The 20,045-nt window shown below is 40.8% G+C and overlaps 1 protein-coding gene across 2 annotated transcripts in view; it reads left to right on the top strand.

The window, feature by feature from the left end:
- Nucleotides 1–20,045, top strand: part of rph3aa (rabphilin 3A homolog (mouse), a) — a 40,402-nt gene that overhangs the window by 19,159 nt on the left and 1,198 nt on the right. For both annotated transcript variants that reach the window (XM_037751840.1, XM_037751839.1), the window contains 13 exons: nucleotides 9,826–9,954; nucleotides 10,095–10,224; nucleotides 11,686–11,769; nucleotides 12,412–12,574; nucleotides 14,904–15,104; nucleotides 15,209–15,379; nucleotides 15,617–15,696; nucleotides 17,037–17,111; nucleotides 17,197–17,306; nucleotides 17,396–17,522; nucleotides 17,608–17,661; nucleotides 19,469–19,620; nucleotides 19,929–20,010. In XM_037751840.1, coding sequence (XP_037607768.1) covers nucleotides 9,839–9,954; nucleotides 10,095–10,224; nucleotides 11,686–11,769; nucleotides 12,412–12,574; nucleotides 14,904–15,104; nucleotides 15,209–15,379; nucleotides 15,617–15,696; nucleotides 17,037–17,111; nucleotides 17,197–17,306; nucleotides 17,396–17,522; nucleotides 17,608–17,661; nucleotides 19,469–19,620; nucleotides 19,929–20,010 — 1,545 coding nt within the window. In that variant the 5' untranslated portion in view covers nucleotides 9,826–9,838. The remainder of the gene's footprint in view (nucleotides 1–9,825; nucleotides 9,955–10,094; nucleotides 10,225–11,685; nucleotides 11,770–12,411; nucleotides 12,575–14,903; nucleotides 15,105–15,208; nucleotides 15,380–15,616; nucleotides 15,697–17,036; nucleotides 17,112–17,196; nucleotides 17,307–17,395; nucleotides 17,523–17,607; nucleotides 17,662–19,468; nucleotides 19,621–19,928; nucleotides 20,011–20,045) is intronic.

The raw sequence follows: 20,045 nt of genomic DNA, 5'->3' as shown, positions 1-20,045 counted from the left end.
GGTCTTTGCACTTTAAAAGGATGATTGAGGTTCATCCTGTAGTCTTGGCCATCATTCCTATCAATGTCTTGTTTGATTATAGCTTCACAGACAAAACCACTCACTTCGATTTAGGCAACAAGAGCACTTAGTTAGGTTGAGGAAAAACATCATGGTTGGCCCTAAAATAAGTACGTAAACAAAGTAAAATACACACGGAAACAACGTAACATCAGTCGGAAAACGTGACAAACGTCACTAACGTAACTTACAAAACAAAACACTGGTCTCGAACAGCGGTCTCCTGTTTGTTGGGACCCGTCCACCTCGTCTCCAACCCGCCATTAGCGGTCGTTCTCCCCTTTTAATTCTACGTCACTAGCTCTGAGCGTACCATATTCACACGGATGCGTAGCTTCATGGCGTGAAAATCAGAATCAGAAATACTTTATTGATCCCCGAGGGGGAATCGGGACGTTACAGTTGCTCCTATATAAAAGCATAAATGTAAGAAATAGAAATAAAGGAGTATGTAACATGTAAATTATGTACATAATGCTACAATATATGTAGAGAAATAGAAATAAATAAGAAAAATAAGAAATTAGAAATATAAGAGTACAAATATGTGCATCAAATACATACAATATATCCCCAAAATAACACGCCTAAAGCAAGAAGGGCGTTCTTATTACACACTTTTACCTTGCGTGTTATCGTGTCATTCAGTCGCCTTTCCGTGCGACCGTGTTGAATAGTTAGATAAAGTATTTAATGGAGCGTATATTAAATGTATTTATTAAGTGTAAGGTCATTTTTATCTTGTGTTCCAGTCTGAAGTAGGGAGGCCTCTCGGCGTTACAGGACGCACAGGAGGATGACGCAATCTGTCAGAGTTTTCCTCCCCGCAGCGCTCACACACACTCTCTCGCACAATGTGTGTTTGCTTGTGTGAATAACTTGTGTTTGTGTGTGTGCATGCTTGTGTGTGTGTGTGTGTGTGTGTGTGTGTCTGTCTGTGTGTGTGCGTGGCCCTGCAGCTCTTAGTCAGCCCACATAGTCTCATGGAGCTAAAATGCCTTGGTTTCCTTTTACTTCACGTCAATTTGCAATGCTCTTCTCTGGGCCGCTGACCATGTGTGACAGGTCCTCTCTCTGCAAACACTGTGTGTGTGTCTGTGTGTGTGTGTGTGTGTTCATATTTTGTGCATGTCAATTTGTGCTAATGTTAATGCCAGGTTGATGACGGTCTTAATTACAGAAGACCTACTTTCCTGCACTCGCCATCAGCTGAGAAACAGACAGTCTGAGTGAAAAGAGAGACAAACGAACAGACAGACAGACAGACAGACAGACGGAAGAAGAGCAATAAGCTGATTCCACTTCACTTCTCCTTATCTGACCTCAGAGAGAAAGAAGTGTTTGTGTGTTGGATGCAATAGAAGAAGACTCTGCAGCCATGCTAGCAGCTCTGTGAGGCTGTTCGTATGCACAGAGGTGCTGTGAGCTAAATGCTAACATGCTCACAATGACAATGATGTTAAGCAGGTCTACGTTTAAGCATGTTAACATTTGGAGGCACCTGGAAGCTGCTTGACTTCCTCCTGGATCCATATTCTGCATATATGTTTACTATCTATGGATTGTCTATACTGTAATTTTATTACGTTGGTTTATTCTGCACACACGACATCTATTACACGTCTGTCCATCCAGCGAGAGAGATCCCTCCTCTGTTGCTCTTCCTGAGGTTTCTTCCAAGGCCTTTACAGACCGGAGGCGTGACCATAAGCTGTGTATAAGAAATGGACGTAGTTGCCGCCGTTTTGAAGCCTAGAGTTCAGCATTTTGGCCGTCGCCAACTTGGTTTTTGGCCGTAGCCGTCTCGGTTTTTTGGCAACCAGAAGTGACACGAGAGGGTGGAGCTAAGTACAACTGAACGCTGAATCATTTTTAGGCGACCAAAAAGGTTATAATTAACTTTCATGAAGTGAAAACACATTGTGAAAGAAGTTGTAAGACGAAAACACGGACAACTCCCAGACCGGACAACGCCGTGGTAGCGACCTGTCAATCACAAGGTAGCCCCGCCCTAAAGCATCCCCTGCTTTATGGTCTATTTGACTCTAAATGGGACCATAATTTACTAAACGAACATCATGCTGTATTGAAGAAGACTTGAAACTAGAGATTGAGACCATAAACTCATGTTTACAATGTTTACTGAGGTAATAAATCAAGAGAGAAGTAGGCTCATTTTCTCAGAGACTTCTACACAATCAGACTTCTTTTAGCAACCAGAGGAGTCGCCCCCTGCTGGCTGTTAGAGAGAATGCAAGTTTAAGGCACTTCAGCGTTGGCTTCACTTTTCAGACCCGGAAGTTGCCCACTGGTGGTGACGAATAAACGTCACAAAAACACTCGATGCTAATTTGGGAGAGTTGCATCACTTTTTCAGTAAAAGGTTTGAATAGATTCACGCAGGCAGATGATCAACTACTGACCCAGAGCAGTGTCTGGCAGTCTGTCTGAGGTAAATTGTTGCATAGCCTAAACTACTGTAAGCTATTTTATTGAGTTTCCTTTTAGCGAAATGCTCGGAAGTGAATTTGCCTCTGGTAAACAGTTATGCCGTGTATATGTCTGGGGCTTTTATTGTGAAAGGTAAGAATGGAAGGAGTGAATCTGGTCAAGGTTGAAAGGAGTAATAAAGTTTGACGTCTTGGTTTGGACTACGGAGCCTCCGTGTTGTTGTACACTATAGTGTACGTATTGAATATGTCCATTCCGAACAACGTCACGTGATTGGTTGATGCCTTTATTCGCGGTGTAAAAGCCCAGAAAAATCAACCTCACTCGAATATTATGCAGCTTTTTTCGCAGCGTAACATTTGTGTTCAGTGTGAAAGCACTTGTTACAAAAACATAGTTTGAAAAAATATATTGCAGTGCAAATTAATCGCCCGAAAAAAGGCCTTTTAAAGGTCTCTTTTTCGTGGAGTTTTTCCTATTCGAGGGTCTAAGGACAAAGATGTAACGTGATTTGTGATATTGGGCTATATAAATAAAATTGACTTGACTTGACATTTGCTAATTAGATCAAAACACATGTCATTAGTTCTGCAGGTATTTGATCATAAACAATAGTATTGGACATATTAAAATTTTGACCTGATGATGGCGCTAGATATAAAATCAGAGGATTAATAAAGTCATTATAATTCATCCTGAAGGGAACATGAATGTCTGTATTACATTTCATGTCAAGCCTCTCAAAAGTCGTTGAGATATTTCTCAAAAACACACGTGTCAACCTGCTGGTGGTGCTAGAGGAAAAGTCCTAGGATCACTAGAGTCATTAGGATTCATCCTCTGGGGATCATGAATGTCTGCAGAAAATTTCATGACGATCCATCCAATAGTTGTTGAGATATTTCCGTCTGCCCCAAAGTAACGGACCGACCGACTGACTGACAGAGAGTCTGAAGCATCCCTAGAGCCTCGCTGTCACCGTGGCTAAAAATAAAACCTCACAACTTTTCCCTAAAATCTACATCTCGCTTGTGCACGCTCAAATATTAAAACATCAGATGATTCATCTCAGATGTAATTCCTTTAAGGTTATAATGCATCCTACATAGAAACAGCTGCGAGTGGGTAGATGAGAATCGCTCTGTTCCTCGTCTCATCATCGTGGAGGTTCACTTCTCGAGGTGCGACCTATAATCTCAAATGGACACGCACATGCATGTCAGTATGTCGTCTCCCTGGAGGTCGTTCCGCCCCGCAGTCCACCGGCGCTATAAAACAGGTATAAATCTAACCAGGCTTCGTGTGAAGACATGTGTCCTTGATGTGGCCTTCTCAAGAGATGCTTGAAAGAAACCACGTCATCCCCCCACATCACGGACACAGTTGGGACAGTAGATGAGTATTTGACTGTCACACAGGCCTGAAGTGAACACTGGATACCAAAAAATGAAAACTGTAATGCTTGGTTTGATGGGGAAGATCAAAATACAAAACCACCTTGGACTGGAACAACAGCATTCAGGCTGTTCTCATACACTGTTTGTACTTACGCACTAATGTAGCCGGAAAAAAACAAACTGTGGGTGTGCACCAGAAAAACAGGAAGGCCAAATGATTCAGGGGCAGACTGGGATTGAAATTCAGCCCGGGACTTTGAGATTTGTCAAGTATATAATACTCTTATCAACATGGGAGTATGTAAATTTTGCTACTGGCTCCGGCAGCTTTCTGTGTAGCCATTCTCAGTCGCAAAATTATGAATCCTGCTAAAGCAAAGGCATTTATCACCCCACTCTGCTTCTGATTGGCTAGTACTCACTGCCTTAGTTGGTTGGGTTGGTTTAGGCTTGAGGAGTGAGATTGTTTAGAGTTAGGGTAAGAATAATATCGGATTTTTGGGTGCCTCTTTGGGTGGCAAAGGCACACCCGGGGCTACACCATTGGTATAAAGAGCGACAAAATCCAGGTAGAGAGGCCGTCGGGGTGGACGGGTTGATCAAAAGACACAGGACTTTAACGCGGGAGACGCTATTCGTGTCCCGTGTGAAAACAGAAGTCAAAGTCGATTTATTTGTCACGTAACTTGCGTACTTAAAGGGACTATTTGTAACTTTCAGAAATGCTTCTTAACAGCGACACCTGTGGCCGTTAAATCAACGAAAGTCAGCGTCGGGCTTGTGCTCGCTCTAAATGGACATGAACGAGCATCGCTCAACACAGTGAGGCAACACACGTCAGCTAAAACCACAATATCACTCTTTATTTCAGCTGCTTGGCAGTAATGTTAGCTGACCAGACGAAGGTCTCTTCATGAATCAATGCTGATACTGTGTTTGCTTCTCCTGCCTCAGCGCAGGCTGAGGCAGCGGGGCTCTGCAGCGAGAAACTCGTCCCTCTCCGCCCGCAACCGGAGAGAGCAGGAAGACACCGGCAACCGGTCGGTAACGAGACGGTAACGTTTCTCTCTGTGGAGCCCCGTTACTTCCCAGGACACGGGAAACCTCTGTTGGTCTGGAGGAGCTGCAGCAGTTATTTCTGCACAAACGTCCACTGTACATTCACTAGATACTCTCAGAGCTAAACTAACTCTTCTGCAGTGAGGAGTGAGCGCGCGTTCACATCTAGTTTTGGAGCGAAACAGCGAGGACGCGCGCTGTCTGAGTGAAGGCAAGCAGGCAGAGGAGACGAGACAGTGGCCACACGCGAACGCACATATGCGAGCGCGCATGTGTGCCGACCCGCTACATTTATACGCTCTGAAAGTTACAAACAGTCCCTTTAAGTAACGCCACTTCTGTTGTTATTATAACCCAAACGATCGTTTCCTAAACCTAACTAAGTAGTTTTGTTGGGGCTTGCGCAGGCACACTGATCGCTCGTGTTGCTGGACATTTGTAGGAAAACGCACAAAAAACAACACAATAACTTTTCCTAAAATATCATACGAACCGTTGTATGACGATACGTTGCAATACGAGAGCACACTGGACAGGAAGGGGATGAAAAAACTGTAATCTGTAAAGTAATTAAAGCTGTCAGATAAATATATTGGAGTGGAGAAAGTATAAAGTAGCATAAAATGGAAATATTCAGGTAGAGTGCCTCAAATGTGTCCTTGTATAAATGTACTTAGCTACATCCCACCATTGATCAGTACTACTAAGTACTTTGCCGCACGAGTGCTGCACATGAGACCCATTGAAGGGTCACGGGGTGAGAAGAGGGCTGGTATTGATATGCTGTCATGAGTAAAGCAGTTTCTGCGCTCTGACATTGAGAATCAGATAGAAGTGTCATGTCCTGCCGCAGAGCTCCAGAGCTCATTGATCTACTGTAAGGCAGCGACCGCTCCGGTCTATACTCGATTCATACGCCATGTGTCTGTGTGTCGGTGTGCATGTGAGTGTGAAGAACTGACCTTGACCTTTCACTTGAATTACAATATGCTGAAAGGTTATTATGGGATTGTTGCCCAATGATGTCAAACATATACTGCCTACTGAAGCTTTAATAGACTATTTTTACAGTGTGTTGTTACTTTTATGTACGTTTCCACCACTGTTTTCATTTGATTGCAGATTCCTTTGTTGTTTTGTTGTTTTACATTCTGGCAATTTGTCATTTTCACAAGCTGTAACTGCAGTGATGTGACGCGTAATGACAGTGTGTGTGTCCATGTATGTATGTGTGTGTGTGTGTTATCCGTTGAGCGGTGACTCACGGGCTGAAAGTGTCTGCCATTTCAGAATATTTCCTTTCTTACTGACCCCACCTTTCTCTCTCACTGTGAACCCTTCAAGGCGACACACACACATCAATCTGTCAGGTTGTCACATTGTCCCCGGTGATAGAAACCTCTGACATTTACATGCGTTGGGACAGGGAGGAAAAAGAGGGGAACGGGGATGAGAAAGATGAAGCACCGAGCCGTTAACTAAGAGAGGCATTAAAATGTTCGTACTCAGCAGCCGCCGCCTGATCTCTTGTGATGTTTAATGCTCGGACACGGACATATAACCGCTCGTACCTACACGGTAGATTATTCAGACTCTACAGGCGAGTTAAGAGTGAAATGATGATGACATGTCATGAAGGGGTTGGCCACCTCCGAGACCCTTAAAAACGGGGAATAAAATGTGCTTACAATGGAGAGGAAATGGTACATATTTAATATTTCCTCTCCGTACTGTCAGCAAAAAGTGTGCACTGCAGGGATCAGTCAGCGCGGGAGGTGTCGTCTGTCTCGGCAGCCCGGTTTGGATCAGAGGCGAGAAAGTTGAGGTCATGCTTTCCTCTTAACAATGTTCTTGTCAAAAGATAATGAGTGCGCTTCTCCGCAGTGAGAATGTCTTCAGGCATGCACATTGCAGACTTCAATAACACATTACGGCTAACAGTTCCCAGCACACAGTCAGCAGTCAGCCTCAATTAACACCTTATTCTCAAGCAGCTGCACGAGTACATGGTGCCCGTGCACTTGGACACGACCGGCAGATGTTTGGGAATATACCGGGCCAGAGGCGCGGGTACAGCAGCCGGTGTGGTAGAGCTGAAATAAATCATGGATAATCAAATTAGCTCCTCTCAGAGCTTTTAAAGGGAGTGCCTCTCTCCAGCCGTACGTGGCACACTTGACAGTTGAGTGGACGGTGACATTCTCTGTAATCGTGTCTTACAAGCTGAATAACGCACGGAGCTGCTCGTACAGTTTTATGTTGGCAGTCTGACTCGGTCACTGATTTTATTCTGTGCAGTTTGGTTCACATGAATTGATGCCAGTTTGTACCTTTCAGTTTTAGGCCTACACTTCCAACACAAAATATAAGATGTTATCAGAACAATAAAGACTTCATAGTTAAAAAGGAGCAGCGTAAAGCCGAGTAAAGACAGTGGCCTTCCATCAACACAACACTAAGTGAAGTGACGGGGCTCTGCAATGAGAAACGTGCTGGTGATAACGTTTCTCTCTGCGGAGCCCCGTCACGTCACAAGACATGGAAAACCTCTGTTGGTCTGGAGGAGCTGCAGCAGTTATTTCTGCACAAACGTCCACTGTACATTCACTAGATATTCTCAGAGCTAAACTAACTCTTCTGCAGTGTGGAGTGAGCGCGCGTTCACGTCTAGAGGTGGAGCGAGCTGGTCGAGAACGCGCGCGCTGTCTGAGTGAAGGCAAGTAGGCAGAAGAGACGAGGCAGCGGCCACACGCGAATGCGCATACGCGAGCGCGCATGTGTCCCGACCCGGTACATTTATACGCTTACAAAGTTACAAACAGTCCCTTTAAAGACTAGAACACATGTAAAGTGATAACAAAAGCATACCATTTTTTTTTAAAATGCCCATCAAGCTACACCCCCTGGGCTCACATGGACTTATGTGTTTTCTGTTTCCTCCTCGTTGGTCGATATTGTAAATTCGGAAATTCGCAAGTTGAAATCGACGCCTTTTGTGACCACAGCGTTCAGTTTTTGTTTATTAGAGCAGACAAATGAAACCACACCTTCATCACATACACTCCTGTGTGGCGTACTTCAGACGGGGTTCGAACCCGCGTCTCAGCGTTTGCAGTCAGCGTCCTTAACCTTAACCACTGGACCATCTGTGGCGCCGATCAACACATCTACATCACACTGAGGATTATAAAGATCACTTTACCTTCTCTCATGAAGAAGAAAATAGGAAGTGCTAATAGGAGCATTTCATGAGCTGTGGTCAAGCTGTGCATGTGTCTTCCTCATTTCATAACGTGCACGGAAGCTCTGCAGGTACGCAGTAAGATGAAATCCTCATAACCATCCCAAAGCAGCTATTCTCGCTCCATCTGTAGCCTGAAGGTCTGAGCTTCACAATTATGCATGCAACAAATTTAGCCACCTTGATCTAATCTGTTTCAAAAATAGGTGCACAGGCTTGTGTTTCTCAAAATATTGTGGTGATGTAGCACAGACTATTTGCTGTATTGTTTCAATCAATATATGTTTTGGGAAAAATCAAATTTCCACAGTTATCTTTTAACAACTGATATAATGAATGAAGTCAAAAAGACGTCTGATTGTATAGAAGTCTATGAGAAAATGAGCCTACTTCTCTCTTGATTCATTACCTCAGTAAACATTGTAAACATGAGTTCATGGTCTGCAAAACACCAAACTTGAGGCTTCAAAATCGTAGTCCATAAACCAATGGGTGACGGCACAGTGACTATATCCACTCCTTATATACAGTCTATCGTCCACTCTCACCAACTGGAGTCGGTCCGTCAGAAAGTCCAGTATCCAGTCACACGGTGCTGTGTTCAGGCCCAGATCCTTGAGCTTATTGACGAGCATGGAGTGCAACATTGTATTGAATAGGGATGCACAGATACCAATTTCTTTCAGACCGGGTACAAGTACTTACATTTGGGTACTTGCCGATACCGAGTAGCGATACGAGTACTTCTCTGTGCCAAAAGACCCTCGTTAACAGCCAGCTGGAGGGTGAGAGCGACACACGGCAGGCTGGGGAGTCCCGCATACGAGGCGGTGCGCCGCGATCGGCACGGGGCGGACTGTCTTTAGTGCACCTCAACCGTGTTGTGCCCACGTAAAAGGCGCCAGGGGTCTGCGGCGATGTCTGCAACCCACCCGACCCGTCTTGAAACACGGACCAAGGAGTCTAACGCACGCGCGAGTCAGAGGGTGCAAGCAAAACCCCGTGGCGCAATGAAAGTGAGGGAAGGCGCACCGGCACCGGCCCGTCTCGCCCGCACCGTTTGAGAAGGGGAGCGTGAGTGTGTGCGATAGGACCCGAAAGATGGTGACGAGAGGTTAACGTCACGCTGCTGTAAAGTGGTATCGGTGCCGTCGTATCGGAGACGTTTTGCGAGTACGAGTACATGAACATAGTATCGGACCCGATACTCGAAACTGGTATCGGTATCGGTGCATCCCTAGTATTGAACGCTGAGCTGTAGTCCACAAACAGCAACCCTCACATGAGGTGAGAGGCCCTCAGGCTGAGACACATGAACAAACTGCTTTCAGATGATGTCTTGGTTTCATGTATTATTAAGATAAGTCATCATGTAACCCACTAGTGAGCGACCGTGTGTGACAGTGTTTGCAGTTGCTCAGCGTTGTCCAGAATGTTTCCAGCTGTGCTCCCGTCCTCTGACTTTAGTGTCTCGCTCTCCTTTAGCGATGCACTTTTTAGAGTCACTGGCCTTTTTGGGGCTGAGCTACGTTTCTACTTTGCATGCCACTTATACTCTGCGTGTCTATTTGTGTGTGTGTGTGTGTGTGTGTGTGTGTGTGTGTGTTTTGGGTCCAGGATCGGGTGGACGATGAACATGTCAGGCGGCCCCCCAGGGGAGGAGCTCACGGATGAGGAGAAGGAGATCATCAACGGCGTACTGGCTCGTGCGGCCATGATGGAGGCCACGGAGCATAAGAGGATTGAGTGAGATGGAAAACTATCGTTTTCTGTTTTACAGAGTCACATCAGTCCAGCGTACCGGAGATGCTCGCTGAGTTGAATGATTTTTTGGTGTAAAACTTGTGCCAAGTTTTGTTGTGCTTTACATGTATTTATGTTCTCAGGCGTCTCTCCAGCCGCCTGAATAACATCAAGCAGACGGCGTGCGGTGACGGGCAGTCGCACTGTCTGCTGTGTGGGGCGTCGTTCGGACCACAGGGGGTCACAGCTGTCCTCTGTGTGCAGTGCAATAAAGTAGGTGGATATCTGTGTTCTTTCTGCTTCAACAAGGAAAGAGAAGAGTCCTCAGAGGATTTCTGTTTACTATGTTTTCTATAGTGTTGTGTAGCTCCTGAGAGGTTTCCTATGGCGATAAGCGCCCAGTGGGCCATACGCTAACATGTACTGACATACACTCTGCATCTCCTGGTCTCATGCTCCACATTCTGCTTCTTGTTGCTCCCAATAACTAAGTAAAGGTTAATGCTCACTGAACGGTAAGATATACGTATGTGCTCCGTGCACCTGCCATCAAGATCTATGTAGGATTATCCCTTTCTGCAGTGGTGGAATGTAACTAAGTACATTTACTCAAGTACTGCACTAATACTAGTACCAATTTGAGGTACTTGAGTATTTTCTTCTCATGCCTCCTAATACTTCTACTTCACTAGAATTCAAAGTATTGTACTTTGTACTCCACTATATTTATCTGACAGCTTTATTTACTTTTAGGGCTGTCAATTGGTTAAAATCTAATTAATCAAACAAATTAATTGCAATTTTTTTATCTCTTCAAAATATGCCTTAAAGGGAGATTTATCAAGTATTTAGTACTCTTATCAACATGAGAGATAAGAGTATTAAATACTTGACAAATCTCCCTTTAAGCTGCATTTTGAACAGATAAAAAATTTACAAATAATTTGTGGTTAATTACGATTAAATAATTTAAATCGATTGAACAGCCATAATAAAAGTATAAAGATATAAAAGAAAATAGAAATAAAGGAGCATGTAAGATGTAAATTATGTATATAATGCCACAATATAGTATATATAAATATATATAATAATATATATATATAATATATATATAATAATATATATATATATTATATATATAATATAAATATAAATAAATAAGAAAAATAAGAAATGAGAAATAGAAATATGAATAAATACAGAGAGTAAATAGATAATTAAATAAATGCTGAGAAGTGGGATCTATTAAGTGTGTTAAATGTAAATGCAAGAATAGTATAAATAAGAATTAAATAATATTTATTGAAATGCATAGTATAAATGCAGTATTATTGTATTATTGAGTATTGTACAGTAGAATTATTGTACAATTTAATCACACAATTACACAAAATAATATTAAGGAATTATCCATATATAATCCATAATGAAAATAATAATTTATAATATATATAATAAACAATTAATAGTTCAAAATGAGCTCCACCTCAACCAACTACAACAGTAAAATCCTGCTTTTACATTTATACATGAGTAATAATTACTTTATTAAAAATGAAGTCACCGTTTTAATACTTTAACTACATTTTCTTGATTATACTCAAATACTTTTACTGAAGGAACAATTTCAATGTAGGGCTATTACTTGTAACAGAGTATTTCAGTGTGGTATTAGGATCTGAATGCGTCCTCCACCACTGGTCTTATGTTTGCATTTATCTCTTTTTGCAGCACATGTGCAGCAAATGTGGGATTTCGAGCAACAGCAGGACGAGTCCTATGTGGCTGTGCAGAATCTGCAATGAACAGCAAGAGGTGAGAAGATGAGGAGCGATGAAGAACAGAGTGGGTTTGATAAAATCACGGGGCCAAATTATGCCATTATGTCGTTCATCCGCCACCGGAACAGACGCTTCTTCTTCTGATACGAACCATTTTCTAGCTTTTAGACTCATCTTTTTTAGCACAGAGCTGCATTTCACTGTCCAGTGACCTGGAAAATTACCTTTCATTGACACCTCCTCAATAATCCCCCAAAAAAAGGATTTATTTCAACAGCTTTTAATTATTAAAGAAATACAGATAGTGGTTTTTGATCAATATGAAACATGAAGAATAAGGTCTGCTTTCTGTTTCTCTCACTGATGCGGTTATACAATGCTGTTTTGATGATGGCGCTGCAGTTTGTTGAGGTCTCTGCCCCGGGGAGACCGACTCTTTAAATAAATGCTCTCTGCTGTCAGTCATACAGAATAACTGCTCTGTAATGCTGCAAAATACAAAGTGGTCAAGTGTCTGTATCATTGGATTAAGGAGTGAAGAATAAAGTTTTTGTTCCCAGTTAAATCAAATCAGTTTATTAATCTTTCAATATATTTATGCATCAAACAATCACACAAAGAAACCCAGTCCACTATGAGCCACCTTTCTATCTGAATTCTCCGTGTGTTCCTGCAGGTCCAGAAGCGTTCAGGAGCCTGGTTCTTCAAGGGAAGAGTCCATCAGGGTCTGCCTGCCCCCCTCCCTCTGTCCAGATCTCGACAGTCCAGCATCGAGAACAGTTCTGGTCCAGGAGACCTCGACGGACCACAGGAACCTACAACACATCATCGGGGATATGGTACTTTATACAAAGACATTTTTTTCTTCTATATTTGTTTATTTTATATATATTTCTATATTTTATATTTATTTTATATTATTATATATATTATGTTTATATTGTATATCAATATTTATTTATTATCATTTTATTTATATTATTATTATTTTTTTTTCTAACATGTCGTATTTGATCATATTCAACAGAAATATGCATAAATACATGACTAGTTGTACAACAATAGTACCCAGTTAACAGTAAAGTACACTAAAATATACCCTGAGTATACTTAATTAATTTTGAAGCACATTTTTATTTTTCTTCTAAATTTAAGTGCCAAAAAAAATTATTTATTAAATTAATTAATTAAATTAATTAATAAAAATTAAGATTAATTAAAAATAATTAATTAAAAATACTATTTTATTTGCTATACAAGGAAACTTGCCATTAGTATGTATTATTCATTTTAATAGTACTAGTACCTCAGTGTATTTAATATAAATATGCTAATAATAATAATAAGCAATACTACTTCAATTGAAAATTAATGTATGTACATTACATGTTAATTATATTTAAAACAATACAAGATAGTGTACTTCATTTAAATGTTTTGATCAGTTTAAACAAAAGTTAATTAAAATTAAATTAGATTTTCATGTACTTTTACATTTGATGGATTGATGTAAGAACTTTTAAAAATATCTTGTCAAAGTAGTATAACAGTATACTTATTGAAGTACACTCGAATACTAACAGCCAGTACTGCTTCAACAGTAAGCGTATTCTTACTCAGTATAATAAAAGGTATGATCATGTTATTTATCAGTTATCTTAAGTTCAGGTACAGTTAAAGTGGACCCAGTAAAGTAGTAGTAGTAATTGGTAGTAAATAAAGCTGCAAAGACAAAAATCCAAATTATGGTATTCATGTTTAATTAAAACATAATCATCAACGCATTCGCCACAGGACACAGATGTCTGATGACATTACAGAACACGAGGCGCCACAAACACAACGTGCCACAGTCTGTTAGCTCCTGCTGTAAACGCCGTGGCGTCACTTTTGACCTAAATTCAGAAATTTGAAAGTCATGTGCAAAGAATGAGATGTGCCAACATCCATCATGTCATTCAGTGAAATGAAGAAAATCATCTCTTCACTCCGTCTTTATGCCCGCCTCAGTCCGGCAGCTGTTGCATGCTGGGTATTTCTACATAATGCAGATTTTACTCATCACTACCAAAAGTAGCTGTTCATTAAGAATAGATTTTAAATTCCTCTTCTTATCGACTAAACTCTGCATCACAGCTGCATATATATCTATATTAAAATATCTTTGACTAAAATGTATTAAAGAATCCCTTCCTGACACTCTGCTCTGAATAATAATAATTTGTGTCTGCTATTAGATCCACTCCTTCTCCTCTGTGAATATGCAAATATAGTTTAATACAAAGGACTGGAGCAGTGGTGGAAGAAGTGTTCAGATCTGTTACTGAAGTAAAAGCAGCAGGGTAAAGTTACTCCTCTACAAGAAAAAATCCTGCATTCAAAACCTTAAAGGGACTATTTGTAACTTTTAAGCGTATAAATGTAGCGGGTCGGGACACATGCACGCTCGCATGTGGCCGGCGTCCCCGCTCCTCTGCCTGCTTGCCTTCACTCAGACAGCGCGCGCGTTCTCGCGTACTCGCTCCACCTCTAGACGTGAACGCGCGCTCACTCCACACTGCAGAAGAGTTAGTAGCTTTGAGAATATCTAGTGAATGTTCAGTGGATGTTTGTGCAGAAATAACTGCTGCAACTCCTCCAGACCAACAGAGGTTTCCCGTGTCTTGTGAAGTGACGGAGCTCTGCAGAGAGAAATGTTATCATCTCGTTACCGACGGGGTGCCGGTGTCTCCCTGTTCACTCCGGCTGCGGGCGGAGGGAGACGAGTTTCTCGCTGCGGAGCCCCGCTGCTGAAGCCTGCGCTGAGCAGGAAAAGCCAACACTAGGATCAGCAGTGATTCATGGAGAGACCTCCGTCTGGTCAGCTAACATTACTGCCAAGCAGCTGAAATATAGAGTGATATTGTGCTTTTAGCTGACGTGTGTCGCCTCACTGTTTTGAGCGATGCTCGTTCATGTCTATTTAGAGCGAGCACAAGCGCGAGCTCGACGCTGACTTTCGTTGATTTCAAGGCCACAGGTGTCGCTGTTAAGCAGCAATTCTGAATCTTACAAATAGTCCCTTTAAGTAGAAGATCTGAGTACTTCTTCCACCACTGCTGTGCCTTTAGCAGCAGCAACAATAGTTCCTGTTGTGGTGTCAGTGATATTGTGGTGTTGTGTCCTCAGAGCCACAGCAGCAGCAGCAGCAGCAGCAGCAGCAGCAGCAGTCGTCCTGTGGATCAGAACAATGGGAGCAGACAGCAAGAACAACAGCTGACAGCTATAATGAGAGTCCGTCCTGTCCAGCAGCTGTAATGAAGACTGAGAGACATGTGTTAGCCTCCAAACCACCTCGAGCCGTCGCGCAGCAGGTCGCCCCCACCTCAGGTAAAACAGCGCTGCTCCTTCTATGAATAAACCCAAACGTTCAAAAGATTTAACATCAACGTATAAAGAGACGTTTCAGACAGTGTTGATTGCTCCGGCTGCAGATGTGGAGACCCCTCCAGCTGTGGAGGAAAAAAGACAACCTGTTGTCTCCGGCTCCATTTCATCACCTGTTCCTGCAGCCAGAATGAATGCAGCGGTCAACAACACCGCCCCCCCACGACCCCCACCGGATCGAACAGAAGAAGAGGACGACTACGACTCAGACGACGCCAGTAAGACCTCTGCTTTATAGAACCTGACAGCATCTTTACCAGTCCCACATGTTTACTTTTTCACTTTGATGATATAAATTGTGCCTGCAGCCGTGAAAGAAAGAGATTCCCGGTGGAGCGATGAAGAGCAACAAATCAATGTTTATCAGCTTTAGAGGGAAATTGGTTTCTCCAAACAGTTCAGGTTCAATTTTTCTCTCAGACGTCTGACGTGTTCCTGTGATTTTATTCCTGCAGCCACTCTGGGATCTCTGGAGTTCAGCCTCCTCTACGAGCAGGAGAACCACGCCCTCCACTGCTGCATCGTTAAAGCCAAGGTAAACCCATGTACACACACACAAGAGACGGGATGGGACAAGAAAAGATAGACGGGACAAAATGAGACAAGATAAGTCAAGAAAAGACTAAACAAGACTGGACGACACAACATGGGGAAAGACAAGAAAAGACAAGAGACGAGGTGAAAAAAGATAAGAAAAGACGAGACAAGACAAGAAAAGGCGGGAAAAGATGAGACAAGAGAGGACATGACAAGATGGGATTAGACTAGACGAGACAAAATGGGGAAAGACAAGAGACGAGGCAAAAAAAGATAAGAAAAGACGTGAGAAGACCAGACAAGGAGTGCTTGAAGATAATTAATAAATTAATTATTTATATAAAATAAGTGCCGTTGCTCTCTTATTCCCATATTGGCATGTGTATCGGCAATCTCTTGCGATTTATTCCAGTTTATTCATGATTTCTTTAAGCATGTTATTCTGTCTCAGTCATAATCAGCTGTGGTTTTATTGCTATATTATTATTATACTTGGGATATGCATATTTCTGGACAATATCTGTCATTGTTTTGTGTGGTTAATTGATTTCCAATAATAAATATATACATACATTTGCATAAAGCAGCATATTTGTCCACTCCCATGTTGATAAGAGGATTAAATGACAAATTTATACATGACATTTTTTTTCTTCTATATTTGTTTATTTCTATATTTTATATTTATTTTGTATTATTATATATATTATGTATATATTGTATATCAATATTTATTTATTATAATTTAATTTATATTATTGTTATAATTTCTTTTTTTTTAACATGTCGTATTTGATAATATTCAACAGAAATATGCATAAATACACGACTAGTTGTACAACAATAGTACCCAGTTAACAGTAAAGTACACTAAAAGACCTGACAAATCTTCCTTTAAGGTTCATTTTGAACAGATAAAAAATGTCTGATTAATTTGCGATTAATCACAATTAACTATGGACAATCATGCGGTTAATCGCGATTAAATATTTTAATCGATTGACGGCCCTAAAAATAAGACAAGATGTGAAAAAATGAGACAAGAGGAGACAAAACAAGACAAGAAGAGTCAAGACGAGACGAGACAAAATGGGAAAGACAATAAAAGACGAGACGAGGTAAGAAAAGACGAGACGAGAAGAGACAAGAGAAGTCGAGACAAAACAAAACGAGGTTTATCCAATAAGTGTAAATTAGATTTGCAGAAACTTTTTTGCGGTCCAGCAATAAAACGTGGAATATATTAGAACATTTAATCTGTGCAGATATTTAGAGAAACACGTAAACACTCCATCTCGTGCTGATTCTCACCATCATTTGTCTTCACGTGTCTCTCAGGGTTTAAAGCCGATGGACTCAAACGGACTCGCTGACCCGTATGTGAAGCTGCACCTCCTACCCGGAGCCAGTAAGGTACCATCACGTTATTTTATTATAATAATTTAGAACGCTGTTGTCACCGTTTAAAGCCGTAATAATCTTATTTATTTATTCTCAGTCTAACAAGCTTCGCACCAAGACACTTAAAACCACTCTGAACCCGGTGTGGAACGAGACGCTGGTCTACCACGGCATCACCGACGACGAGATGTCTCGCAAAACTCTCCGGTGAGATCAACCTCAACCTTCTTCCTGCTGTATGTTATATATTAATTATTATATAAAAGAGATTCACGAGGCTCGCTGTCTGTCTTCAGGCTGTCGGTGAGTGACGAGGACAAGTTTGGACACAATGAATTCATCGGAGAGACGCGAGTCGCTCTGAAGAAACTCAAGTTTAACCAGAAGAAGAGCTTCAGTGTTTGTTTAGAGCGAGCCATCCCGGTGAGAACAACAACTTACTACTTTCATTTTACCGGTCCGGATAATTAGCAAGTAACCTATTTGAAATGTAATACTCTCTGTACAGGTGAAGAAGGCTGTGGGAGGACCGGCTCGTGGCATGGCTGTCTATGAGGATGACGTAAGACCCTCACATGGATCTCACACTACTGTGCATTAGATGTTGTTTCACTTCTCTGCTGGATTCAAAGACATCCGCTTAGTTTGTGTATATTTAAAGAAGTGTAAAGGGAGAACAGCAGATGAATGAAAGGATAACAAAGCCCATTAAGACCAAAACCAACAGTGAATGCATCTCCTAACAAAGCCTGATGACTCCTCTTCCTCTGTGGACCGACTGTAAGGATGCATTAATCCGATACTGACCTTATTAAGCAGATCAGATATCAGCCGGATGTGATCGATCCACATTACATTTCTTCATCAGAAATATTCACTGTTTCCGCTCTCAGTCTACATTTAGTCCGTCATGGTGGGAACTCATTCTGTAGTGACACAGCAATCCTTGGCCTCATGTTACGATACATACAAATGATACCGATGAGTTCCACACGATGAGGTTTACAGGTTTCAATTTGGGGAAAAGAGACCACTCACTAATACTCACTAGAGCACCAAGTGGATTAATCCGCCGCTGAAAATAGTCCCCGACAAATCCTAATTGTTTGATTAAAAACTCTTTTAAAATTGACCAAAATAGCACAAAAGCATCCGTTAGATAATTTATACCTTAAAGGGGTTTTAATTTTTAATTATTATTTATTTTTTTTAAAGTTTATTTATTGATTTTCAAAAGGTCAAACAGTCAAGGATTTAAGGATCATAATACGAATATGTACCCTTTTTTCCAACTTAACCTTAACACAGAACACATTCTCCGCACACATAAGAGGGACTAAAACAAAGTAAACGAAATCAATAAAAATATATAAATAAATAATAATAAATAAAATAAAAAATATATATAAATAAATAAAATAAAAATATATATAAATAAAATAAAAATATATAAAATATATATGCACAAACACACACTAAATTTTTTTTTTATATATATATATAAAAACCTTCTGTCCCCCGTATATATATATATATATATAAAAAAAAACTTCTGTCCCCCATTTTTTTAAATTTAGTGTGTGTATGTGTATATATATATATTATATATTTTTATTTTATTTATTTATACATATTTTTATTTTATTTATTATTATTTATTTAACGTAAGATATATATATATATATATATATATATATATATATATATAGGGGTAATCAGGCATTATGATGGGATAATGGCAATATTTTTTCTGTATAAAGATCCCTGAAATTATCATTAATTTGCACCTGAATATATTATAATATCTATATGATAATATGATAACATAAACCCTAAAATTGTCGGTTAATGAATTTGTCAAATATTTTAAATATGAATATGTAAATTAGTATATAAATTAAAGGATTATTTAATCTTATTTGGTCCATTTTAAGGTGTTTTACGTCTTCCTTTACAGAGCTGATAGTCCAAACTACAGAGAGCAGCTGTTTTAGGAAACTACTGAGCCTTTTTTTAAACATGAAACTATATTATTCATTCATGACTTACATCTTCAGTAGAGCCACAGACAGGAAAGGGAAGTCAGAAAGTAATTAGAGACGGTCATTTTGTTAATGTAATGTAGAAAATGTTAATGCAAATGGAGTTAACCGTATTGCATAATGTAGATCATTTAGTCCTTAAGCACGTACATTATCCTCCATTAGTAGATATTATGATAATCACTGTGTAATCCCTCCAGATACGTGCAGAGGGCAAAGGAGCATTCGGCTCAGTGAAATGAAATACTGTTACTTAGTGTGCATGTGTGGTATCTGTTATGTATATATATATATATGCAGTATATATGTATATGTGTGTGTGTGCAGCAGAATGAAGGTGAGGACTCAGAGGAGAGGGGGCGTATCCTGGTGTCGCTGACGTACAACAGCCAGCTGGGTCGTCTGATGGTAGGCGTGGTCCGCTGTGCTCACCTGGCTGCCATGGACTCCAACGGATACTCCGACCCGTTTGTCAAAGTGTACGTGCTCCACTCAGCTGAATCCTCCAGATTCCGGTTAAAGGAATAGTCCGACATTCACTCACACTGCCTAGTGTTGGCAGTCTGAGTGAAGGCGAGCAGGCAGAGGAAGAGAGGCAGCGGCTACACGCGAATGCACATATGCGAGCGCGCATGTGTCCCGACCCGCTACATTTATACGCTTAAAAAGTTACAAACTGTCACTTTAAACACACTATTTGGGGATATTTTCTTCCTGCAGTTTAGACAACAAATGTTACATGTGTTTGATTATCTGTTAACAATATAACAATCATCTTGTTCTGTAGATGTCTGAAACCAGATATGGGGAAGAAAGCTAAAAACAAGACACAGATCAAAAAGAAGACCCTGAATCCAGAGTTTAACGAGGTCAGTTCTTTCTAAACTGTCTTTCTCGATTTGTA

This window comes from Sebastes umbrosus, chromosome 19 (assembly GCF_015220745.1).
Source record: "Sebastes umbrosus isolate fSebUmb1 chromosome 19, fSebUmb1.pri, whole genome shotgun sequence".
NCBI classification, from domain to species: Eukaryota; Metazoa; Chordata; class Actinopteri; order Perciformes; family Sebastidae; genus Sebastes; species Sebastes umbrosus.
This window is presented reverse-complemented; position numbering and strand designations above follow the sequence as displayed.